The 26,591-nt window shown below is 42.1% G+C and overlaps 1 protein-coding gene across 1 annotated transcript; it reads right to left on the bottom strand.

Annotated features, from left to right (window-relative positions):
- Positions 1-21,328: 21,328 nt before the first annotated feature.
- SP7 (Sp7 transcription factor) lies at positions 21,329-22,609 on the bottom strand. Its single transcript, XM_029284907.1, has one exon. The coding sequence runs from the start codon at positions 22,580-22,582 to the stop codon at positions 21,335-21,337; it is 1,248 nt and encodes a 415-aa protein (XP_029140740.1). The 5' UTR covers positions 22,583-22,609; the 3' UTR covers positions 21,329-21,334.
- Between the last annotated feature and the right edge of the window lie 3,982 nt (positions 22,610-26,591).

The raw sequence follows: 26,591 nt of genomic DNA on the forward strand, positions 1-26,591 counted from the left end.
CACACACACACACACACACACACACACACACACTTGTTACCTCTTTTGTGATTTGCAAACCATTCTGAGCGCCTTCCAAGAGGAAAAGCTTCCCAGCTGCAAAGCTGTTTTGCCACCAGCTCTGAAAAGCATCTGATAAGCTCTGACAATGAAATGAGAACAGGACAACCGGAGCTTTCCTGCTACTTTTAGCTGGGCTTGTGTAATACTGGAACGGGGAGAAAAGGGAGATACTTTCTGAACCATGCCTACATCAAGAATTGAACACAGAAGTTCAAAAGTCAGGAGGGAAAGCGAAGCAAAATATCTTGCCAACAAGAACACAAATTGCACCCAAGCTCGGCAAAGAATTGGGATTGTGAAGAAAGAGCAGTTTTGCTTTGGTTTCAAATAAACCAAAGTGAAACAGACAAACAAACAAACAAACAAAAATCAGCTCCCAAACGCTGATGATGTGCTGGGAACATTAGCAGATGATTTTAAATGGCATGAAGATCTGCATAAAATTGCTGATGGCTATCCACTAGATTACAGAAATCTAAATATTGCACAGTCCCAGCCTATTGAAACTTGCTTAGGGAAATATATTTAAACATTCATATTTAAATGATAAATTTCTCATACACAGACACACAATGAAATCGTATGTGTGTGTGCGTGTGAGTGTGTGTGTGTATACACATACATACATATACATACACATGCACACACACACACACAATTTTATGTGTGTATGTGTGTGTGCGTGTGTGTGTGTATATATATATCTTAAGATGTTTCCAGAGAGACTTTTAATACAGAATGTGCACCGTTGATTATAGTAATTTCACAGGAAATCCAGTTGACATTATTATCCTTTGGCTGCACCATCTGTATTATCTTTAATCTACTTTTTTTTCTTCCTCTGTACAGTGACAATTTGCTTAAGCACAAGAATGGAACATTTCCAAAGCTGGGGTTGTTTCATTAAGCCTAATTACTGTTGCTGTTTGGGTTGGGGGGAGTCGCTTTGACAAGATCAGTAACACTCATCCTCTGAGAACTGCTTGTGGCCGGCCATTACATTTCTGCAAGCGACATAAAGCAGAAAGCAAGCTTCCCCTCTCATGCCAAAGACGACCCAAAGCTGGACAAAGGCTGTGTGGGAAGTCAGCCCCCCAGAGAAGGAAATATTAAAAGGGCAGAAAAATATATTTCCTCAAAAGGATTTTAAAAGCAGAAACCAACCCTGCCCCCAAGTCTCTGTCCGAAGCAGAAGCCAGCTCTATACAAATGCAAATGTAAACTATCAGGAAAGTTGGAGCTAGAAGCTAGGAGAAGATAAAGACACCTAAAATCTGCATACCCCACCTAAACTCTAGGAGTCATTAGCCCTAGCACCAGGGAAGCAGGATATATAATAGGATTAATCCACCAACAACAAGAATACCAGAAAGGCACACTCAGGTCAGAATACATGACACAGGAAATAGCCTCAAAGTTCATACCACAGGAACAGGAAACTATTCCAAACAAAAGGCTAGAGAGGGTATAAAAACCTATTACCCATGTGCTCAGCCCTTCTTTTCTCTGGTCTTTCCTGCAAGAACCATCTTTCTGGCTCTTCAATAAACTGCAACCTTCTTCCCAAAGCAGTCGCCATGTTGTTTATTTATCCCCGGCTTGGATGAACCAGGATGAAGACTTTAATCCATCAATTGGGTCATTGTAGTATCCCTGCAGTGTCCCCTTCCTCACATTATCAGCTGCCATTGACAGAGCTGGCTCAGCATGTCGCTTTGCGATGCCGCGGCCTAGTAAAGAAGGAATGGATGCCGTCATGAGCAAGAGGGCATTTCCTCAGAGAATCCTACTGCTAGGAATCTTTTCATAAACAGTGTTTGCACGTGTCCCCTTGCAGCCTAGCCAGGGTTACAATTTGCTCCTCTTCCACCCCTCCTCCTCTTCTGTGTTTGTACTGGCAGAAAGATACAATTGAATTGAAGGCCTCTTGTTAAAAGAAAAAAGAAAAAAAAACAACTTCCAGAAACCAAAGAAGCCCCAAACTGAAACTGCAGGAGATCAAAGGGCTGGCTGGAGCCCAAGGCGTTGTGAAGAGTCGGCCTGTGGCAAGTTACACTTGGCACAATTCAGCCCTCCGTGGAGCCACCCACCACCACAAGCTTGACTTTGGAGGAGGCCTCTAAAACCTCAGCCAAGGCAGAGGAAGGGGAGGGCAAGTCACTAGGAGATGCTGCACCCAGCTGCCAGGTGTGAGTTAGAGTCTAGCATCTTATCATAGATTACAGAATTATAGGGTTGCAAGGAAGCTGAGAGATCCTCTAGTTTAACCCACCTGCCCAAGACAGGAATTTCCATGCCATCCCATGCCAACGGCCGTCCAAACTTTGCTTGAAAACATCCAGTGATGAAGAACCCATGACTCCAAGGAGGCAGGGTCCACTAACAGCCACCTGTCTGAAATGGTATACGGCAGGGGTAGGCAACCTTGGCTCTTTTATGACTCGTGGACTTCAACTCCCAGAATTCCTGAGCCAGCATGGCTCAGCATGGAAACCTCTCCCTTTTCCCTCAGCATGGCTGGCTCAGGAATTCTGGAAGTTCGCAAGTCATAAAAGAGCCAAGATTGCCTACCCCTGGTATACGGTCTTCTGCTTGAGCAGGGGGTTGGACTAGAAGACCTCCAAGGCCCCTTCCAGCTCTATTCTGATTCAGTGCACAATTTGCACATCATAATTAGGAAATTAATCCTGATGTCACATTTGGATCACGCTCTGTAAAGCTTCCACCTATTAGTTCTTATCCTATTTTGGGGTTCAGTGGAGAATAGATCTGTAATCTCTTCCCTATGAAATCCTGCAGAGAATTAGAAACTGCTATCCTTTTCCGTTTAGCCTTGCCTTGTTTAGGCTAAACATACCTACTTTCTTTAACTGTTGCTTATAAAATTTATGAAGCCCCTCCCCATTTTGTTCATGCTTCTCAGTGCATATTTTCCAGTTCTTTAGATTCCTTTATGTACTATACAAACCAGAACTGGATACAGAATTCCACGTGTGCCCTGAGCAGTGTGGCTTAGAACAGATTTTCATCTCTTCAGCATCTAAGGTCTACTACTACTACTACTACTACTACTACTACTACTACTACTACTAATAATAATAATAATAATAATAATAATAATAATAATAAGTAGTAGTAGTAGTAGTAGTAGTAGTAGTAGTAGTAATTGGAAGGGACCTTAGAGGTCATCAAGTCCAACCCCCTGCTCAGGCAGGAAACCCTATACCATTTCAGACAAATGGCTGTCCAGTATCTTCTTAAAAACTTCCAGTGTTGGAGCATTCACCGCTTCTGGAGGCAGGTTGTTCCACTGGTTAATTGTTCTAACTGTCAGGAAGTTTCTCCTTAGTTCTATGTTGCTTCTCTCTTTGGTTAGTTTCCATCCGTTGTTTCTTGTCCTGCCTTCAGGCACTTTGGAGAATAGCTTGACTCCCTCTTCTTTGCGGAAGCCCCTGAGATATTGGAACACTGCTATCATGTCACCCACTGTCCTTCTCTTCATTAAACTAGACATACCCAATTCCAGCAACCGTTCCTTATATGTTTTAGCCTCCAATATAGCATTTGAAGATGCTACAAGTGCTGTAGATTCATTCTGCTTGTGATCTTCCTTACAACCCATCTGTCTAATTTCTAAAATTGCTTATAAGCAAGCAGTTTTGACTAAACTAATCTGCCATTAGTTTCCATCAAAAGAAAAAAAAGGAGAGGTGTGTTTCTTTGAAAGAAAATGGATGCCATATCTGTGTTTGGCTTCAGCCTGGCCTACCATAAATATGGAACAGCTACCACAGATTACATCTATACAATACAGCCTGTCATAGAAGAAAGATGATAAAGTGACAATAATCCTGCAAAATAGATGTAAAATATCATTGTGTGAGAGATGGGACAATGAGAATCAAATGTAATGATTTGCCGAAAGCTACCTCACACAGCCCATTCAGCAGTACAGGTGGGAACAGAATGATTTAAAATGGGAACTTCTTTGGCAATTGCTCAAATAAAAGTATCAAACATTCACTCCAAAAGCCTTTATCAAGCGTTTTGGAACAAGATGGTCCAGTATAGTCCACTCCATGAAATTATTTGTGCCTCTGCCAGACTGATTTTAACACAGTCAGTCTGATTTTGGCTGTTTGATGTTTGGGTATCTGTCAACATTGGCATCAACAGATATGGGGGTAAACTTTCATCGGCTTGAAACAAAACCTTGTATTTCAGAGGATGGAGAAGAAACTAGTTGGTTAATTAAATTAGTACAACTCAAGGCATCATGCATATTTATTTATTTATTTATGTTTCTGTTTCTTTTTTTTTTGCCTAATGGGACAATTGATGAAGCAAGCAGAGAACTAGTACATGATGTGAAATGCTCTAGGTTTGATCTCTGTGGTACCTGGTGCAAATGTTAAAACTAGAGTATGGCATTCCCTGAATTTATGATAAGAGAGAACATGAGAATTATCTTGCAAGATTATCCAACAGTTGGTTTTTCCTAGTATTTTTGGGAGAGGTGTGGAAGTATTAAGAAATTCATAGGATGGGCATGAAGATTAGAGCCACTAACAATAGTGTTTTGGTACTGATGATTTTATCACCACTAAAAACATGTAATACATGGTGGGATTATTTTGTATGATTTATCACATATTATTTCATTAAAGTTATCAGCTACAAGGCAGAACTCTTGCAATCCTTAGTGAATGAATTCTATAGTTTAATTATCTATGGAGATTCTCAGTCATCCAGATTATGGTTATTTCAAAGATGCTTTTTCAAGAGGCCACTGGACTTCTTTGTTTTTCTTTGAAGAAGTTTCGCTTCTCATCTCATCCAAGAAGCTTCTTCAGCTCTGACTGGATGGTGGGGAATGGAAAGATTTATACTCCTTTTAGATGGCTGGTCATTTGTATTCTTTTAGAGCAGCAGCCCCCAACCTTTTGGGCAAACGGGACCAGTTCCACGAAGAGAGGTTTTTCCATGGACCAGAGGGGCCGTGGTTTTGTATACTGCCTGCATCCCGTAGATGGGGCTTCACTTGTTTGCGCCACCCTGTTTCTGACATGCTGCAGACCAGTGCCAGTCTTGGGACCTCTGTTTTAGGGAGTCATTGAGGCCACCTGGAGGTTTATCTGTGTCATCAGGGGCACCTGAGTAGTGCAAATGGGTGTGGAGCCTTCTTGGAACTGTATAGTAGACTGGAGATAGATGATGTCGTGTCCCTCCCTCTCTGTTGAGAGAGGGCTGTTCAACAGAGGGGGAAGGATACGACATCATCTCTCTTCAAGGAGTACAAATCCTTTCATTCCCCACCATCCAGTCAGAGCTGAAGAAGTTTCTTGGATGAGAAGTGAAACGTCTTCAAAGAAAAACAAAAAAATCCAGTTGCCTTGTGAAAAAGCATCTTTGGGACTATAGTTCAATTATATATTCACAAGACGTGGGAAAGTGAGACATCTGGGTAGAACTAGAACTACTTACAGTTGTGTTTTTAACTCCTTTTTTCAACTCTCCCTGTCTCTTTCTCTCATCCCATTCCCTCACTGCTCTCCCCCCCCCCCATGCTAATTCTGAACAAACTCTTTGTGGCACCTCATTCTGAAGGTCTCTTCCTGATGCATCAGCATTTGCACATGTATCAGTGATCAGGCCATCAATTTTTATCAGGAGAGGTTGAATAAGATGTGCAAAATATTATGTACGGTTCACATGAACCGTTCCCTGTGTAAATACTAACAGGGACCAAACATCCTTGTTTCTGGGAAGAACTGGTGGTACCGGGGTGAGGTGGCAGCTGCAGCAACAGCAGAGAGTCAGTTTGGTCTAGTAGTTAAGGCACCATCCAAGAAAGCAGGAAACTGCGAGTTCAAGTCCCACCTTAGCAGTGAAAGCCAGCTGGGTGACTTTGGGCCAGTCACTCTCTCTCTTTCAGACCTTTGTGGCCGTGGGGAAAACAGGAGGAGGAAGGTCTGTTGGATATGTTCACCACCTTGAGTTATCTGTGACAGTAATAAAGGCAGGTAATAAAAATAAAAAACAAAAAACAAGAGCAGCACCCAGTAGGAGCATGCATTGACATCAAAAGCTATGGGAAGAGGTTGAAGGGAAGGCCCTGGGAAGATTGGAGAGTGAGCAAGCTGGCATAAAGGCCATGCAGAGAAGGAGGGGGCTACTGCTTCCTTGTCCGGGCCTATTCAGTCTGTTAAATCAGCCCCAGAACAATCCAACCATATTGGTGGGACGGATTTTGTTTCTGCTGAACCCCAGATGATCGGAAACAGTTTGGCAGAACTTCCAGTGTACAATCATTTTTCAGATTCAAAACAAAATTGGCTTTCTATTTCACGCAGAATCCCAAAACCGGGGTGGAGTAGTGGTTGTTTTTCCAAAATGTTTCTTTGTTTATTATTTATTCTGTAACCTACTCCTTTTCATATAATGAATCTGGTTAGATCGTAACTACATGTAACATAATCAGGTTTAAAACACGGAAAATAACACAATCAGCCATTGTGTGATTGTGGGGAAAAAAAAAAAAGGTCAGGCTGCTTTAATGAATAACAGAGAAACGCTGTGATTCTAGGAGGTTAGAAGGACATCTAAATTATTTCCAAAATGTGCATTACCCTGCTATGTACATCTCACTGAAATCAGTGGGATGGAGGTAGCATTTAAAGGACTGGAAAAAGAAGAAACCGTACTACATCTGGCAAATCTGTCTGAAAAATAAAGAATAAATAAGACTGATATACCTATTAATCTAGTCTAAAGAATTAAAAACTGTCAGATAACACTATTTTTATAATGAAATTTGAAGGTGCCAGGAGGGCATTCTAATAAGTGCCCAATGAGTGTCTTTTGGAAGAGTATCCTACAAGATGGTGTAAACACCACCAAATCTTTCCTCCCCTCCACGTTACAGATAGTCCTCGGCTTACCTCCATTCATTTAACAACAGTTTGAAATTACAATGGCACTGAAAGAAGTGACTTACAACCAGTCCTCAAATTTACAATCCTTGTAACATCCCACAGTTACGGGATCAAAATTTGGCCCCTGGGACAACTGGCATGTATTTATAACATTTGCAGTTTGTGTGTGTGTGTGTTGTGTTTCATGTACTCACCTCCCCAGACAGCTTCCGACAAGCAAAGTCAATGGGGGAAAGTCAGATCCACTTAGCGACTACACGATTCACTTAACAACCCAATTGTTTGTTTAACCTTGGCAAAACAGGTTATAAAATTGGGCGTGACTCATTTAACAACCGCCTTACTTAGCAGCAGAAATTCTGGCCCCAGTTGTGACCAGAAGGTTAAGGACTATCTATCGAGGACTATCTATACATGGTGAATCACTAAGGGTCAAGGGGGGGGGGGAACCTGTGAAGATCCTTCACACGCAATCCTTGAGTCGTGGCCTAGCAAAAAAAAAAAAAGAGGTTCCCCACAAAAGATAAAATCTTTCACTGAAATTAGGCAGCTGCTTAATGCCAAATCAGATGATTTATCCTTCTGGCTTGATGTTGCCAATACTTCCCCAGGCTTCTGAAATAAGAGTCCCTCATATCTCTGCATGGAAGGGAAGCTCAAGGTTTCCTGAACCATTAAAAGAAAAGAAGAAGTAAGGCGGGAATTAGGGCTTCCTTTTAATTCTGCCTAAGAATGATACGGCAGAGAGACATTTGAAGAACCTATCCGAAGTTGACACATTTCAGATTTCAGAAGAGTTACCCGGGCCTTTCTTTCCTTTTGTGCTTGTGTGTGTGTGTGTGTGTGTGTGTGTGTGTGTGTGTGTGTGTGAGAGAGAGAGAGAGAGAGAGAGAGAGAGAGAGAGAGAGAGAGAGAGAGAGAGAGAATTGGATAAGCAAACGTCTGGAATGCGTAGCAAGATAGAGGATATCCTGTCTTAAGGCCGTGGGTTGGATTGTGCCACGGTGCGCTGATTTCCTCCCAGCTTAAGGCTCCAGGGGGCTTAGAGGCACAGACTGCACACGGCCATGTGTGTTTGCATAAGGCAAAGGGAGAACAGATGTGCTCCCAGCTGTGCCTGGCTACTGTATGCTGACGGTGTGTGGTCCACAGAGGTCGTTCTGGTGAGCGCTTTGAAGGCTGCTGCTGGAACCGCTGTGGGAGACATCCTCCAGAGGGGGATGTGGGGGCCCCCTGGAGTTTGCAAGTAGCAATGCATTAAACCAAAAATGGACAGATTTCAAACTTGCGACAGCTACTTTGAGTTGGGGGGATTCGTTTTTCTCCAGAAACCTGAGATAAGACTGACCTGGTTATAAAAGTTATATCCTTAGAATGAAAAAAAAAATATCCTCCCTGAGTTCCAGAAGAAAAAAATGCTCACATTTTTTTCATACCACAAGCCTTTTCTGTTTACCCAAATTTTTCTTTACTTCTGCAGTATAATTTTATGTGCATTGACATTTGTATTTGTCACAGCTAATGATAAACTTCTGGAAATCAACATGTTTATCATTTGTCTGCAATTACCTAGGGACATATTGGTAAATTTGCCTGTTCCTGCCTTAAACTAAAAGCCTATTTTTAAAGATGTCAAAGTTTTACAACTCATAACTTTCAGAACAAAAGTGTTTTGTTTATTACTATTATTGTTATTAATTCTTTTCTCTTTGGGCAACCCTTTGCTATTCCTGCATAAATAGGTTTTTTCCCCTCACTAGCTTCATTTAAATTAGCTACTTTACTTCCTCCATCCTTTAATGTATGTCAGTGATAGTTTACTTTTCTATGCCTTGAACTAAGTGCAGTGCAGCTTCTTCTGCAGAAACTGAACTGGGAAAATATTTCTGGCATGGAGATAATGATTTTAAATAATTAGGTTTCCACAGATCAGTGTACAAATGTAAAACTTTACTTAAGCTGTCTCAAAAGCACAGGAAGAAAGGATAGTATGCAATGTGGGCTAAGCTACATTTTTCATTTTATCTTAAGAACTAATTTGAACAAAAATGGTATTTCCTGCTCAAGTGAATATGTCAAATATACAGGACAGGCTAGAAAGAGAAGAACAATCAGGACAGAGAAAAAGCATAACACTGTGTGGAGTCTGAAGGAATGAAATTCATAATTTCCATATACAGGACTTACATTTTGTTTGTATCCCTACTGTTTCTCTATGGATTGGCTTATCTTTCAGTTGTGCTGGATTGCAACAGCTCGCCCGTGCCCCATCCCCACCAATAGCAAATGGGGATTGTGGCAATTGTCCAACCACCCCACTGCACTGGGAGTGTTGTAAGTGCTCCTATACCGGAAGAATATTGGATTGGTGAAAGTTGACTAATTCTTCTTTTTCTCTCTCTCCTGCATGAAGAACATAAGACCACAAGCAGGACTGGACCTGTCTAGTCCAGCTGATTATTCTGACAGTGGTCAATCAACTGCACAATGAAGCCCACCACTGTCCCAGCAGATGGTCTTAGAAGCAATCACACTTGCCATCAAGGCTAATAGTCAATGAGCTCCATGGGTTCAGTTGTTGCAACCCACTGTCTGTTTGCCGGTCCATTACCTCTTTCTTTTTCCTCTCTCTTTCTCTTCCTGCTACCTTCTTCAAAAGATGTGCAGTTCAGGTTTCCACATTTGGACTACCAACATCCTAAAAACCTTTAGGTAACATCACATATTTTTTTCTGTATCTCTTTTCTATTATCTATTGGTGTCTGAATTAGGTAGTTCAACCAGACAGGGTTGCCCTAATGAAAGAGTGCATGCACAATTCAAATTAAGTTAATACCTGTTTAGTTGAAGGCCAGCGGATTAAAACAAACATTATGTAAAAGAAATAATTAAGTTGCATCCTCTAATTACCTAGCTAGGGTAAATTTTACTTAGTTTAATGCCTAGGGATTTTTCTAGTATCTCCAAAATGACTGAAAGGGATGTTATTATTCTTGAATTTAACACATGGGGGCGCATGCAGTCTTAGACCATGGAAATGCTGTTGAATTGTTAAGTATCATGGTTTAAAAAGTAGCTATCTGTTCCTAATGCAGGGGATGACACTGTTAAATTTGTCAATCCTTAATCTTGCTTCTTTGTAAAAAGCCATTCATAAGTTTTGTTTCTCTGTTTTGTTAAGCGTAGAGAAGAAGGTAATAAAATGTCCATATGATATCTCCGAATAGCAAACAGCTCTGAACATCTGCAACATGAATGCAATATCATCCTTTTAAGATGGGTGCTAATAAATGCAGGAAAGACAAAAGATTTTACACAAAGCAGAATTAGCCGAATGAGTTCCTGTGGGGAAGCCTCCTGCGTTGTTGTACAATATATTATAAACATTTGACTGTTCTAAGTTTGCATTTTATTATGGTCTTTCAGGTCACCTTTTGTTCACACAAGGCTCTTGTGCATTTAAAAGCTGATGAACAAAGAATTTAATTTGAGTTCTCCATGCCAGAAAAAATAGCACATGCCAAATCTGCATTATATATTTTTAAAAGAAAGGCAATAGAAACGCCCCGCCCCCAAATGTCAGCAACCAAGACTTTTAGAACCCTTCTCTCAAGTCACATCAGTAAACATCCTAACAGGGTAGATGATTCTAACACAGTAATGCACCTAGCCTTCCACTTTTATTAAATTTGGAATTTTGTTTGACATGTGTGTCTTTCTTTAAATCATGGCTGGATTTGTGGAAAGTGTTTTTAAATATTCCCCCATTCCCTCATCTAAATGAAAACGGTCATTGCCCCCATCTCGGAAGCTGGCATTTGTTCCAAAAAGGCACGGTTGACGCCAAAAACAGCTTTGAGCATAGTATGTGATATTTTTGTTGGGAACATGGCATATGGACATGAGTTTTTTTAAAAAAAACTCTCCACATGCTGTGTCCAGATCCTGTGTCACATCCCAATCTTATTTTTAAAAAATAAACAAAAGGAGAGACATTTGAAACATAATGTGCAGAATATCCCATAGTTGAAAGCTACTGAAAGATATGTATTGAAGGCTAAGTAAGCAAGTAAGTAAGTAAACGTCTTTAGCATCCGGTTGTTATTGTTTTTTTGCAGAGTAGCATGCTGTCTGAGTATTTGAGCATATCTTTCAGCAGTGCTCCAAGCTTTGCATCCAAGGTAGATGATATATTTTGAGTCAAATCATAGTAGTGTCATGACTGGCCAGGACTCTGTCCTTGATTTGCCCTCATCCAAAACTTTTTAGCTGCAGCTCCTCTTAATTTTTGATACCGTATCACAGGGGTCTTCAAACTTGGCCCTTTTATGACTTGTGGACTTCAACTCCCAGAATTCCTCAGCCAGGCACGCTGGCTGAGGAATTCTGGGAGTTGAAATCCACAAGTCATAAAAGAGTCAATTTGAAGACCCCTGCCGTATGAACTCCATCAGCTTTTAAAGGTGTTTGGTTTGTTCCATTACTGTTTAAAGGCTCTTAAACAGTGAGCACCAGAGTTTACTTTCTCCTCAGTTATTAATGGCAAGGAGTCATTCTGAATGATGATTGAGGTGAACCTACCAAAAGCAAGAAATTGGCACCCATGGAGGTATCTCTCAGGGGTTTCAACCTGCGAGACTAATTACTTCTCCTTTAAGATTCCAGACTGAGATCTGGCTTGAGCATTGCTCTTGACGGCTGGAGGTGGCTCCAGGCTCTGGGCCTAGGTAAATCTTGACCAAAGCCACATTTATAATGAGACAGAAGATCATTTTTAAAAATATTTTCTTCTGCATACTTTTGCAGTTTCTTTAATCTGCCTTGTCCAAGGAACCACTGAAACATCCACAAATAGCATGACGAGCACCCAATCTATTCTGGCTATACTTTCAGCTCCTTTTTTTTCTTTTTTTAAAAATCCTTCTCTCTTTGAAAGCACAGGATGACCTTAAAGCATAAGTGACAAGTGGTGGCAGAAGAGCTGAATATAGCTTTAAAATCCCAAACCTATGAATTGCTGTGAATTTCTCAGAACTCGCAATTTTTCACAGTGCAGTCTCACAGCAGACTCCACCCTAGAGAAAAATCCAGGATCCTCTGAAATTAACAAATTTAAACAGCTCTTTCTCCAGGCTCTGGTTTTATTTTCTTCCCCTGTAGGGAGCTTTTTCTGGACATGTTCACTTTATGTCAATTTTATCAACGGAAAATTTAGTTTGCTCCAATTCTGGAAGCATTCGCTTTTTGCAATCATTTACGAGCAAAGAGTAAATGATCCTGTTAATAATAAAAATAGTAACGTTCAATTCTCTCCTTTGTTCAGTTTAGGTTATGTTTTTCTTGTACATCCAGAAATTGAGGGGTTTATTATTACTTGAGCAATACTTAGAAGGAAAGCAGTGGGGCATCCCTTGAGAGGCAAATAACAAAACACGTGTGACAACACCATCCTATAAATGCCGCAGCTTATCTACTTGCATCAGATGTCAGGAAGCAAGAATATAAATAGTGGCATTTGTGTGATGATGTCACTGCATGTGTGTAAAATCTTCGGCATCCGTGTGATTCACTGGACCAAACTTAGCTAACTTTGCTCTAGTTCTTTATGTAATCCCAAGGAAGAAATTACGAATATATTTTCCTGATAATATCTAAAGACATTATTATATGCCAATGGTTAGAAGGTGGGCGAAGTGGTGAAAGAATTCATTTTTTCCCTAAACTGATGCCAATTTGCAAGCAAAATGTGTGCTGTCTGCTTCAGTTATTTCATTTAAGGCTGCAATACTTCTATATATTTCTTTAGAGGAAAGAGTCATTGAACTCTCTTGCATGCATTTGATCAGACGTGTTCTATAAGCAACCTTTTACCCAAGTGTTCGATAGCATAGAATAGATTACAGTATTTGTTAGTGGTTTTGTACTAAACAAGTTATAGAGATGGTTTTGGAAAAATCTAATAGATGAGGGTGCTCTTCTTCTGGAATCCTCACCATCAACTAAACATAATGGGCTCCTCTATGTATGAACCACAACTGAACATATCCTGATAATTATCTTTTAAGTAAGTTCTCTTGATGTTACCTAAAGCTATCTTTAGCCGATCCAGCTTTAAGGTAGTATTTTCCTTCTTATCCTGATATAGGATAAATGATGTAGCAAACTTCCCTTGTGATGTGGTTGCTGAAGCGTTCAGCTTCTATTGCTCATTTTTAGGCTGTTACTAGCACACCCCCTCTCTTTTAAAAGCATTCCAGACCTGGGTTTAAAAAACATCAATGCAGTGGTGATGCATAGGAAGCCAATTTGAGCAGGTCTCTATCAGCTTGTATTTAGCTAGTTGTGCCGCCTATAATATGGATTTTCCATGGTTTCTGCTGATTAGGCTTCACTGTTTTTGTATTTCTTTAAGGGCAAGGTAGTGAGGTGGCACTGAGTTGCCAACATGTCATTCCTTTCCCAGTCTAGTTGCAGATGTTGCACTTCTCCTCCATAATTATGATCTGTTAGCCAGGCTGGTTTTGGACACAGGTTTAATGGTCTTTCAGAAGCACTCTAGTCCAGGAGTATGCAACTTTAAACACCCAAAGAGCCACTCTCTCCCTCTCTTTCTCTCTCTCTTTCCCCCCCCCCCTCTTTCTCTCTCTCCCCCCTCCCTCTCTGAGATCTTCTGCTCACCTGGCAAGCTGGCTTCAAGCCATTCTCCAACTAGCTGACACAGATTGTTATTGGGCTGGCTCTCTCCTCCCCTTCCTGCTTCCTGCTTCCTGCAGAGATGCAGCAAAGGGAGGAACCCCGCCAAATAAGCTTGACAGCTCCTCTGAGAATAGGGTGAGGCCACTCTCTTTTTTACACAGAGAGAGAGAGAGAGAGAGAGAGAGAGAGAGAGAGAGAGAGAGAGAGAGAGAGAGAGAGAAGGGAAGCACAAGTGCCTCTCTCTCTCTCTCTTTGCAAATGGCAGAGGAGACTGGGAGCCACAGAAGAAGGCTCAAAGAGCCACATGCGGCTCCAGAGCTACGGGTTGCCAACCCGTGCTCTAGTCAGAAAAAGCACTCCACACCTTTGCCTTGACAGACGTCTAACTCAGACGTTCTAAGCACTCAATTGCATTTATCTATCATCAGCCCATCCCATCATATTTTCAGGAAGCAATTGGTGTTTGCCAGGTGAAAATCAACCAACCAACCATTAACGTATCCTACGTGAAAATCAGCCTGCTGCGAATAGGGATCAGCAGTAAGGGCAGTGCAGTGTATGGTGGTATAACTCTCTGCCAGAACATGGGGTGCAGGAAAGCACTTCGACAGAGTTATCGTTTTTATTGTATTTTGTTGAATCTATAGCTAGGGTGTTCTGGACCTGAAAGACAGACTATTTCCTGGGGTGAGTGGTAGGAGCAAAAAAAAAATGCATTGTACTATTGGAGTTATGTTTCTATTTTTAATTTTGAAATCTTGACAGAATCTATTTTAACAGTTCCTGGAGCCACTTCTGTCCATGATTGCTGAAAATGGACAGCATGGTGCTTTGCTATTTTGAGATGGAAAACTGTAGGGTAAACTTTCTGTGGGCAATATCCCAGTTAAGATCTCTCCTGCATTTGATTGGAGACTTGAGAACATTTAAAGTTCTATTTAAAGATAGGCTTTTAAAAAACTGATCTGTGCAAAGAGGGTCTATATGGTACAGATGGGAAACCACACAATCCCTCCATCCCATCAGTTTCTAGGGAGACTATTTTTAAACACTGGTTTAGTGTTCAAACCAATTTCTCTGCAGTGATGTGTGTATGGGGGAAAGCATATGGCACACTGGAAGTCTCTTCCCCACTGCATCCTACAATCTAACTGGCATAAAGAGTTGAGCCATACACAGAAGTTTCCTTCCCTGCACAACACCCCTGTGATTCTCAGCTGTTAGGTATATGTGTGGAGGGGGGAAGGTTGCATGCTATGATGGGAAGACTTGTGCTTCATCATACTGTGGAGGATGAGGTTCTGTGGTTCAGCCTGGATCAACAGGCTACAAACCAGAATCTCTTGGACCGACCTGGAAAGATGGTAACCCTGATCATAGTAGAAAAATGCAAAGAGACTTAAACAGCTCCAACAATGTGTGTGATATGTGGGCTCCGTTAATGTTAAAGCCTGCAGCTCTGACCCTTTGTCAACTAAAAGTTGCCCTCTTCTAAACTAAACTTTGTTAAACTCAAGTAGACAAGGGGGAAGTGGTTTTTCAATAGGTGGTGCATGACAAAGCTCTAAATCAGTGATGAGAAATCTAAGGCACATGTTTTGGGCGACACGCCAGCATTCACCAACATCTGACAACAACTATTTTTGAAAGTACGACCTGTTCTTGCACAATATTTGAAGGCTGTAGAGGCCGCCAAAGAGCATTCTCTGAAGCTGCTTCAAGAACAAAGGTGTAGTTGAGTCTGGCACTGAGTTACAAGAGGGAGGAGTAAAGAGAAACATCAGCCTTGAATCGATGCTATGGAAGAAACGGAAGGGAATTTCTCTAATTTCTTCTTGCATTTTCAGATACTTACACAGACTATGCTTTAACACAATAACAGAGTTGGAAGAGACCTTGGAGGTCTTCTAGTCCAACCCCCTGCTCAAGCAGGAAACCCTATATCATTTCAGACAAATGGGTGTCCAGTCTCTTCTTAAAAATATCCAGTGTTGAAGCACCCACAACTTCTGGAGACAAGTTGTTCCAGTGATTAGTTGTTCTAACTGTCCGGAAATTTCTCCTTAGTACTAGGTTGCTTCTCTCCTTGATTAGTTTCCATCCGTTGCTTGTTGTTCTGCCTTCAGGTGCTTTGGAGAATAGGTTGACCCTCCCCTCTCTTCTTTGTGGCAGCCCCTTAGATACATGAACAATCATGTCACTGCTAGTCTGGCAAGATTTTGTCTATGGACGAACATGCAATAAAGAAACTGCTTTTTGCTCTTATTTGGGTCGTTTTTGGCTTCCCACACCTGTCAGAAGGCCTCATGGACTGGAGTAGCCTGGTAAGCCTCAGGGGCCTGTCAACAGAAAGATAACACTGCCTGAAGGTAAGCAGTGCGTGGCAGATCCTGGCGAGTGCTGGGTTGGGGGGACAATCATGCTGTTCCCCAGGCTTGCACACCTTGGGAAATGGCGTGAGGCGGCCTTTTTGATGACAGTGATGGGGCCAGGGTGAAGTCAAGGCCTGGTTCTGTATTTCAGGCACAGCCTCAGTGCTGCCGCCAAGGGCCTGTGTTAAGGATGACCTAGAAGGGGAGATACAGATGTGTTTCTCTTTTGTTTTGTAGGGGTGCACATGACATACCAGCAGCAGAGTCAAGTTAGGCGGTTTCTGAATTTGACATGTTAAGCCCGAAAGGTTCGTCCCCGCTCTCGGTTCTTTGGCAGCAGATCAGACGTGGCTGAGTATCACTGAATAATGGTTTGAAAATAGGGGTGCAACATGTGTTAAGCTAATTAGTACACATTAACATATTTTACTAATTCACAGAGTAACGTTGCAGCTTGTTATTTCCTCGAGTCAAAGGTCTTTGAAGAAATTCGAAAGATCCTCTCAAAATAATATAACTTGCTACTATCCATATTTACTAAAACATAAACTGATACAGCATAGGAGACTGTTGTAAGAAAATAGGAGAAGAAAGTAGTATTATGTATGTTCCCTACCAAGAGTTATTTATAAAAAATAATACGGTAAAGATACTATGAGTCCGGTTGCTACTTGTTATGTATCTTATTTGCAAAACAATGGAAAATTAAACGTGAATTATACTTCTTTCATTGGATGAGTGGTATTTTAATGTGTGGGACGTTGCTCTGGCTAAAAGAAAAATTAACAAAAAATGGGAAACCATACAAATTAGGAATGCAATGATTTAGATATGAATATCATTATATTACATTAACAATGATTCTATAATGCTCTGGATAGAAAATTTACTTACCTGCAGTATGTATCCATACTGTACACTATATGTAAGCCCCCAAGCGATGTTTTTCTTTTTGCATTTTTCTTTGATTTTTTTTTACCCCAACCAACTCTGTATTCTATTATTATTTTTTTATCTTATGTCCAATTACAAAGCAAAAAGAAGAAGGAAAAGCAGAAAAATATGATGTCTGGAAGGAGGGTATCCTATGTTTTGGTTATACTCAGCTGGGGTGGGTTAATCATTGGACCCAAAACATACCTCTGCCTTTTTAATTTTGAGGCCTTTGAAGTCCTTTGGCCCTGATTGTGGTAAACAAGGCACATCTTCTGCCATTCTAAGGTGGAAAGATCATGAAAACTTTAGTATAATTTCTAACATGGGCATTACACAGTTAAAAAGCAGAAAACCTAAATTTCTCCGCCTGAAACCTTGTCTCATCCACATGTACGGTGTGGTCTTGTCACTTTGTGGTCATTGCCTCCCTGATTATTATTATTATTATTAAAATAGCACTTGGTCACCCACCCAAGATTGCCTATGTAGCCATGTCTAGTATTGCCAGCTTTTTAATCAATCCCTGCTCTTCCTGTATTCAAGAAACAAGAGAGGCTCAATACTACAGCAAATAACAAGGGACCGCCCCAGCCTTGCAGTAAGTTGAAGCAGCATACCTCAGACAGTGGAACAGGTGTTATCTACACAGTGACTGGGGTTTCTTTAAAGTGGGTGGAAGGGCCATTTTTGTGACCTGCCTCAGACTGGTATTAAGGTTATGAGTAAGCCTAGACAGGAAGAAAGCCTCCAAGGGGCATCTCATTCTCAGATATGAACTATGGCAATATAGTGAACCTCAAAGAATTGAAGTCCAGCCTGGCTGGTGTTGGCTGTAATTGCCCTTCTTTTTGATGAGAGTTTGTCTCCTCACAAAAGTCTATTGTGCTCTTGTGAAAGCCCTGCTGACAGAAGGTCTTTGTTCCAAAGGGGTGATCTGCGAGGGAGGCTGGGAGCTCTAGCAGTCACCATTTCCCGAAGGACAGCATGTGGCAATTGTCCTGGGGCGGTGCAATTCCTCCCTAGCCATGGGAACTAAAAGCAGGGGACTCCCACTCAGCCTCTCGGTGACCCCTAGAGGCAATGCCTGCTGCCTCCCTAGCCAATTCTAAGATAACTGACTCTGAGGGCAAAGATGCTACTACTGCAAAGACAAAACCAAACTCAGGCCCTTTATTAAGAGAGGGAGGGAGGTCAATGCCCCACCCCACAGTTCAGTCGGCTCATTCTTTAAAAGGGTCATCCAGATTTGCCTTCCTGAGCTAGGAAGGTAGACTCTAAATCAGCATTTCTCAACCTTGAGAACTTTAAAGTCCTGGGTGGAGAATTCTGGGAGTTGAAGGCTTAAAAGTTGTGAAGTTTGAGAAACCCTGCCCCAGAGGGATGGACTTGCAGAAGAAGAAGGATGTATTTCACTGTTTACTCTTAGACGCTTCTTGACTCCTGCATAGGGTTGCCAGGTCTGCTTCCAAAAAATAGCGGACAAGCGGGGGGGGTGGTGTTAAGTAGTAAAAAAAGTAGACTGTACAGCTTTAGATTACGTACCATTTCACCATAAAGCTTTTGAATAAAAAATGACCACTATTTTGTGAAAAAAAATAGTGAACATAATGTGAAAAAAGTGGACTGTCCACTCAAATAGTGGACACCTGGCAACCCTACTCCTGCAGTTCTTGCAAATTGCAGAAAGGGAATCTGTGGCTGTATTTGAAAATTGTGCGTGTGTGGGGGGGGATGTGTGTGTGTGATATAGACCCCAGGTTCCCCCAGCTTGCATGCTTGCGAGCAGCTACAAAGGCTCCAGAAAAGCAGTAACTTTGCAGGCCGTAAAAGTGCCACTTTATTAGAAATGTGGTACAGTAGCACCAGATTGGATTGTACTTCCATACATAAGGATCCAGTTTCTTTTGGCATTCATTCCCTCCCTCCCCCAACATAGCTTATATTTTTATGTTATTTTTTTTTAAATTAAAAGTAAGCAAAAATCCAAAGCAAAAATGAGTTTCCATGTGAATTGCCTGAGCAGGGAAACAACAGAGGAAGTGATGATTTGCACTTCTGAAGCAATGTGCTGGACTACATTTTGTATTAACTAGTTAATAGTAGCTCCCTCTCTCAAAACCTTTAGAGTTTCTGCATGTTGTGAATTCATCACATTTGAGGTTCCCTTTGACAGCCAATTAAAGATGTTGGAAGCAGGGGCAGCACACAGAAACTCGGTAGAAATAGTGTGCCTAAATACTGCAAGGTGGAAGGTGAGAACTCTACAGAATATATATACTGTATATATATTTAGCAATGACTTCTTGTTGGGTATTAACCATCCTCCTATCCAATGGCCTTGACCTGAGCATAAAAGCAAGCAGATCAGAGCAATGTTGGAAGCATTTAACCACATAGGTCCATAGAAATTAGATTTTTGAATAGGAGTAACGCCCCAAAACAGTAAAGGGTTAAGCGCCCAATAGTTGGCTTGCTAAACCAAAAATGAGAACTCTCAAAATTTGAGAATTTGCTTCTCAAAATTTCTAATATTAATGAGCCTTTCCAAATCCACCTGGATCTTTTATCAAAAACGAACAGAACTTAAAAAGCATTTCAGATGATAAATATTCCATTTCCCCCCCCTGAAATATGAAGCTACAACTAAAAAGAACAGAGCAAGTTGCAGATGGCACTGTTTTGCACAAGGAAAGCCCTCCCCCAATTAACAGAGAGACAATTCTGATCAGAAAATAGATGCCTTTTGTTAGAGGCGTTTTGGAGAACCCAGCCACCTCCTCACCTCTATTTATTTTTTCATCATAATTTAAGGATAAATATATTTCTAGATTAAATATAGGGGAAGAGAAAGTTCCAAAACAGCCTTGTAGCACCTATATGGGATATCTTTTGAGCTATTCTTCTCAATTTTCCCTACAACATTATTGGTTTTCCTCAAGTTCCTTTACCTCAATAAAGTAAAGAACACTAGGATTTCTCCATTTCTGCACTTCAGTGGAACGGTCCATTTATACTGTATAAGGTCATAGCCCTAATATTCCAAATACGGCCCAAATGAGCTCTTGGCCTAGTATGTGACATTCATACAAAAGCAGAGCAACGGGCAGAAATTCTACCTGCAAAATGCCAAAATCTTCTTTCTACTAATCACTGCATGACCCAATCAACTACACAATCCTTGCTGACCTTGCATCAAAAAAAAATATGGACAGAGATCAAGGGAGAATAGAATCCCTATTTATACTGGTGGTAGAGTAATGGCTCTCTAATTGGCTGCTAATTTGTCCTTCTGAATTATTACCTAAGACCTCCTACCTAAGAACCAAGATGTTTAATTTAAAATAGGATGGGATTTTAATAGCAAAGTTCCTTTTATATGTATTGAAGCAACAACTTCTAACCAGTAGCTTCCAAGTTTATTTAAAGAAAGGGTGGAGGCTTAGTAATAAAATTCCATATCTGGATCCTGCCAAGGCTTACACATCTTGAAGAGCTTCACAAATAGGCAGAGTTTTACCAGCTATGGCTTTTCTGGTCAATCCTATCAGTCACCTGAAAAGCCATTCCTTGTAAAACTTGCTTTTTCTTGCTGCTCTTAAAGGTATAATAATAAGCACTCTTTCAGCATCTGAAACTAACCAGCTTATTAATTAAATTTAAGAAGTATACAAATTTGTTTGCCGCCCATCTCACTGTGAGATGACTATTTGACTAGTATCTTCTGAGTAAGAGATTGTGCTGCTTCCTTGGAGTCTGGGAACAAGGGCATGTTCAACGGTGCAGGCGGAGTGTTCTAATCTCAAAGAAGGCCCAAGCCACTTGCCTTGATTTTTTCCCATCACCTACAGGTGCCAGAAGTGAGGAGAGGTGCTCAGAATCATATGCTCAGTGGGTTTACATGAGATGGAAAATGATTCCTATACATACCCTGAGAAAAAATTACTTCAGTCCTGCCCAGCCTGCTACTTGGCTAGTCCTACACGTGATAGTATGAGTTCGACAATTTGGCCATTATCCAAGTGATCATATGGAGACCTCAGCAGGTAGCTATTTTGGTTTTTAACAGCTTAAGGAACAATAGAGACTGTAGCTTCAGAATTTGCCTCTGAGTCTTTAGCCACAAAGTCGTAGACCTTCTGAGGTCCCAGCTGAATTTGCTTCTGGATTGGGGTTAGGGAAGCTTTACATAAGGTACAATCGTAGCTAGAGGAACGGCTAACAGCAACAGCGGTTGTGTTTCATCCACAAATAAATTATTTAGCAGGAAGCATTCAAAGAAGAATGGTGGAGATGGCATGAAGTAAGCAAGCTGGATCGCACACACAGTACCCATTAGATTTCCAGGAGGCTGCTTTGCTCAGGGCTGGTGGCATCTTTTTCCTCTCCAGCCAGGCCATCTTGAAGGGCCGCAGTGTTGGGAGAACTAGCCACTGTAGCGACTTCTTCTCGTTCAGCTTCACCTTCCGGGGGTTTGCCTACTCCCATTTCATTGTGGGTCTTCTGATGCTTGCTGAGGTGGTCGCTACGAGTGAAGCGCTTGTTACAGAGTAAACAAGTAAATTTCTTCTCTCGGGTATGGGTGCGAACGTGGCGCTCCAGCTCGTCTGAGCGCGTAAAACGCTTGCCGCAGAAAAGCCAGTTGCAGACAAAAGGACGCTCCCCGGTGTGCCATCGCAGGTGGGCTTTGAGATGTGAGGCTTTCCCATAGACCTTCCCGCAGCCTGGAATATGGCAGCTGTGGATAGGCTTCTTCCGCAGGCTGGCGGCCGAGGCCCCAAGCCGCTCTAGTTCTTGGCAATTAGGGCAGTCACAAGTGGACCTGCCGGTTGTGCTGCCAAAGGAGCCCCCTCTTCCAGACTTCAAGGCAATCCCACTTTCCATCAGGGAGTTATTGGCCACTGGCTTGGGTTTATACATTTCTTGGGGCAGCACATGTTGTCCTGAAGGGAGAAGGTGTGATGAAGAAGTAATGCCTACTGCAGGGTAAGGAGCAGTATTCAAAGTTGTGAACTCGGAAGTGTAACTGGGTAGCTGGGGACTGATGGGCGCCTGACTCGGCATGGACTGTAAGGAACCCTGAAGTCCATCTGATTGTGGCTGAGAACTCAGCCAGTTGCTGTTGGAATGCATATCCCACCAAGAAGCCGTAGGGTTACTAGAGCTGGTAGAGATACCTGGGTGGATGCCAGCTTTGTACCAGGAGCCATAAGGGTGTGCCATGTCCAAGGAGGTATAGACACTGGGAAGACAATCAGGAGATGGATGCCCCTTAGGCATCAGCAACGAAGAAGGATCTTGAGTTGTGGGTGAGGCTGGGAAGGAGTGGGGAAACGGACTGTAATCATTGCTGTAAGTGGTGGAAGCTTGTGGACTTGCTGAAGGAGACATCAATCCATTCCCATTGGGGAAAGTGGCTGTATAGGAATCTCCCATGCCTTCAGTGCTCCAGAGTTTTGGAGCAAAAGACTCTACTCCCAAAAGGTAAGGTTTTCTTTCCAAATTGTTCTCAGTTCTTCTCGGAGAGGTTGATTCTTGAACTGGATTAGAATTTCCAAATTTATCACACGTGTCCATCAACATAGCCAGGGAACTGCGGCCATATTGCACTTCTTCCTAGGGGTGGGGAAGGAGAGAAAAAGCGAAAAAGGCAAAAGGAAATTTAGGAATGCTGTAAATTGGGGCAGAGGAAATACATGCAGGATTATAAACAGTATCATATTTATGGAAGCAGTGGACCATTTTCCCAAGAACAAGTATTTCCCCATTAAAAGTAAAAAAACAAAACAAAACACCCCTTCCTTATTACCATAATGCAGGCATGTCAAACTCGCGACATCACATGACGTCACGCAACGTATCGGGCCGGTTTTGCCATTGCCGGCAATGGGGTGGGCGCGGCTTCCACGTGACGCGTCCGGCCCGTGGGCCGGCAGTTTGACACCCCTGCCATAATGAGATACTGTTATAAGATAACATGGAGCCTCCTAAACATTGGACAACTCTGAATATTTGCCCTTTGCCCTCAGAATAAGAAAACCAGAATTTAAACATTTTTCAATGGAGATTGGTTATAATGCAACAAAAATGTGAAGGCAACACAGTTCTGAAATTTCCCACTGAGACAATTCTTTAATTATTGGCATGGATGAGTTTTATGATATGTTATATTATAATATGAATTATATGCATGTATGAAAAAGTCACAACACTGATGTACAACACAGAAATTACAACACTGTATGTACAAACATATACAACACTGATGTATAATACAACACTGATGTACAACATAGAAGATGAGCGTGCTCCATCACTGGAGGCTTTTAAGAAGAGACTGGACAGCCACTTGTGTGGTATAGGGTCTCCTGCTTGAGCAGGGGGTTGGACTAGAAGACCTCCAAGATCCCTTCCAACTCTGTTGTTCTGTTATTCTGATATAGCTTCAAATGACAAATCTGCTTTAATGAGATACACTAGCTCACTGCTCAAGGAAAAGGCCACTTTAGAAAAGAATTAGACCTTCCTATTTTCATGATCACGTTATGTATATGTTTTCTGCTTCTTCAGATGATGACTTTTTCAAATAGCCGAATCAAAAGTTGTCCAAAGAAACCGGTCTGAAAAGATGAGTTGCAGAGACACTTTACCTTCTTATTACAGTCACAAAATGACAGCAACCACAGAGTCCATTTTGAATTTGGGGACATTGCCATAATCTAGTTCCAATGGGGCATTGCAAGAGTCTTTGGGCATAAGGTTTTGGGCAAAATGCAAGGCATGGGAGCTGCACAAGAATAAAATGTACAACTTACATCTATTTCTATAGAAGTTCCCAATCGTGTTCAAGTATGATAGGTCCTACTTTTTATTTCATCTCTTTGTTGCTTCACTTATCTATACCTTATATCCCTAAGTATACATTTCAACCAATAGGGGGACAAAGATGGTTTGTCAAAAATATAGGATACATCCAATGAAATTAATTCTATGAAAAAAAAATAATTACGGACAGTTCAATTAATGAAAAACAGAAAGCAACATGGAAGTGCCTATGTTGTTACAAGAAGTATCACTTGCCTGCACTGAATTAACCATAAACTAGGGACCATGAATTGAAGCTAAACACTGAAGAGCATAGCTTGCAGATCAATGCCTTTTTCAACTAAGGCAGATATGTCAAACTTGTGACGTCACGTGATGTCGTGAGACGTATTGGGACTGTGGCTTCCGGATGACACGTCTGGCCTGCGGGCCGGCAGTTTGATACCCCTGAATTAAGGGGCAGACAACTTGTAAAAAAGTTGGCTATATCTACAGCCATTACCACTTGTCATATTACATTCTCAGCACTATTATGGCACATGTACAGGCAGTTCTCAACTTACAATCATTTGTTTAGTTCAAAGTTACAACAACAGTGAAAAAGTGACATGATCAGTCACAACCATCACAACATCCCCATGATCACGTCATCAAAATTTGGGCACTTGACAACCAACATGTATTTATGGTTGCAGTATCCCGGGCAGTGGTGGGATTCAGCCAGTTCGCACCAGTTCGGCAGAACCAGTAGTTAATTTTTTGTTGCCCAGGCCCAGAATGGACTTCTGGAAGTGGCATCCACACAGAGAACCGGTTGTTCACATATTTGAATCCCACAACTGATCCCAGGTAATGTGATCCACTAGTTCCCATCTTCCCAGCCAGCTCCCAACAAGCAAATTCAATGGGGGAAGGTGGATTTGCTTAACAACATGATTCACTGAACAACAATGATTTACTTAACAGTGCACTGCAGTGATTTACTTAACAACTATGGCAAAATGGTCATAAACTGGGTGTGATTCACTTAACGATTGCCTTGCTTAGCAACAGAAATTCAGGTTCCAAGTGTGGTCATACATTAAGGACTACCTATATGGTTAAACCTATAGGGAAAATCTTGACAGATTGGACTGGATCTTCATCTGTTCTGGTTCCCACTACTAAGAAATTCATGGGTAGGATGTGTGAATGCATCTTGGAATCATCAAGATTTCATGTAAAGCACCTAAGTCCTGCCATTGTAAAAGGGGAAAACACATTTTTAACAATCTTAAGGGGAGAAGCTGCAGATATCATTAGCAGGAACATTTCAGGGGATATATACCCATCAGAGCAGGGGTCCCCAACCTGTGGGCTGTGGCCCACTACTGGGCCACGGCCTGCTGGCCATAGGGCTGCAGAACAGGCTGGCCATGTTTATGCGCACTCACCCCCACTCACGCTAGTGCCACCGCCACTATGCAAATGGGACGCTGCGGAGCAAAAGCAGGGCGGTGCTAGCACCCTCATGGCAAAAACAGGGTGGTACTAGTGAGTGTCACGCGGGTGCTACCAATGCCCCATTTGCGTCGCACGTGCTCGCGGCCCTGTTTGTGTGTGTGCACTCATAAAATGCTTCCCCCTCCCTTTCCCTCCGGTCCGCCAACTGAGAAAGGTTGGAGACCTCTGCATTAGAGTTAAAAAAAGACCCTGGGATAGGATTTCAAAGAATAAATGTCTCTATTCTTCTGCCTGTCCAGACATTTTTAAAATGTTTTCTTGGGTTAAATTAGCTACAGAGTTTGGGCACTGGCTGATAGTTGTCCTTTATCACCTGTACCTCCCCTCCCTGCCTGAGATGAGCTGTCAGCCTTATTTGCCTAGGGATCTTTTTCTTCCTATGGCATAAGGATCACAAAGTAGTGTAACTACATTCACAAAGTGAATCTTAAATGTTATATATTCTTATTAGATAATTCCCATTCATATAGTTAATGATTGCACACCACATCAAATCTGTTCTCAATTTAACATTTATCCTTATCAGTTTCAGATAAGTGGAACCAGTGGAACAGCTTGCCTTCAGAAGATGTGGGGGCTCTATCACTGGAGGTTTTGAAGAAGAGATTGGACAGTCATTTATCCAGAATGGTATAGGGCAGTGGTGGCGAACCTATGGCACGGGTGCCAGAGGTGGCACTCAGAGCCCTCTCTGTGGGCACACGCACCGTCTCCCCAGCCCTGCCTCCTCCCACGGCCCCCTCCTCACCAGCAGCCAACTTGGAGGAGAGTTGCCTCTGGGCGTGGCTCACACAAAGCAGCGGAGCCAAGGACATGGTAGCTGGGCAGCGGGGACAAGACTCCGCCCTTGCGCCCCATTGCGCGCAGATGATGCTGCAGGGCACGGGCAGAGGGCATGGCTGCCATGGTGCTGCTGGGCTGCCTGGGTGATCTGTGGTGGGCCCTGGAGGTGGTGGGTGGCCCAGTGGGCAGGGTGGCGTGGGGACAGGGGTGGGGGGCAGTTTTTGGGCACTCGGTCTCTAAAAGGTTCGCCATCACTGGTATAGGGTCTCCTGCTTGTGCAGGGGATTGGACTAGAAGACCTCCAAGGTCCCTTCCAACTCTGTTATTCTGTTAAGTAGTTAATTAAGAATCTGTATTCTTTGGTAAACTGCACCGTGCTACATAACTGAGATAGAAAAAGCTGGGTCTTTTACTGGAAAAATTCATGTCTTAAACCATGGAAAAGGTCCCTGTTTCAAAAGCCAGGAACAAAAATGTGAAA

The sequence above is a fragment of the Protobothrops mucrosquamatus genome, unplaced genomic scaffold (genome assembly GCF_001527695.2).
Source record: "Protobothrops mucrosquamatus isolate PMUCROS unplaced genomic scaffold, P.Mucros_1.0 scaffold1093, whole genome shotgun sequence".
NCBI classification, from domain to species: Eukaryota; Metazoa; Chordata; class Lepidosauria; order Squamata; family Viperidae; genus Protobothrops; species Protobothrops mucrosquamatus.

What these genes read in the sequence shown, in the direction of transcription:
- SP7 (XM_029284907.1), bottom strand. Translation starts at nt 22,582, where the DNA reads ATGTTGATGGACACGTGTGATAAATTTGGAAATTCTAATCCAGTTCAA.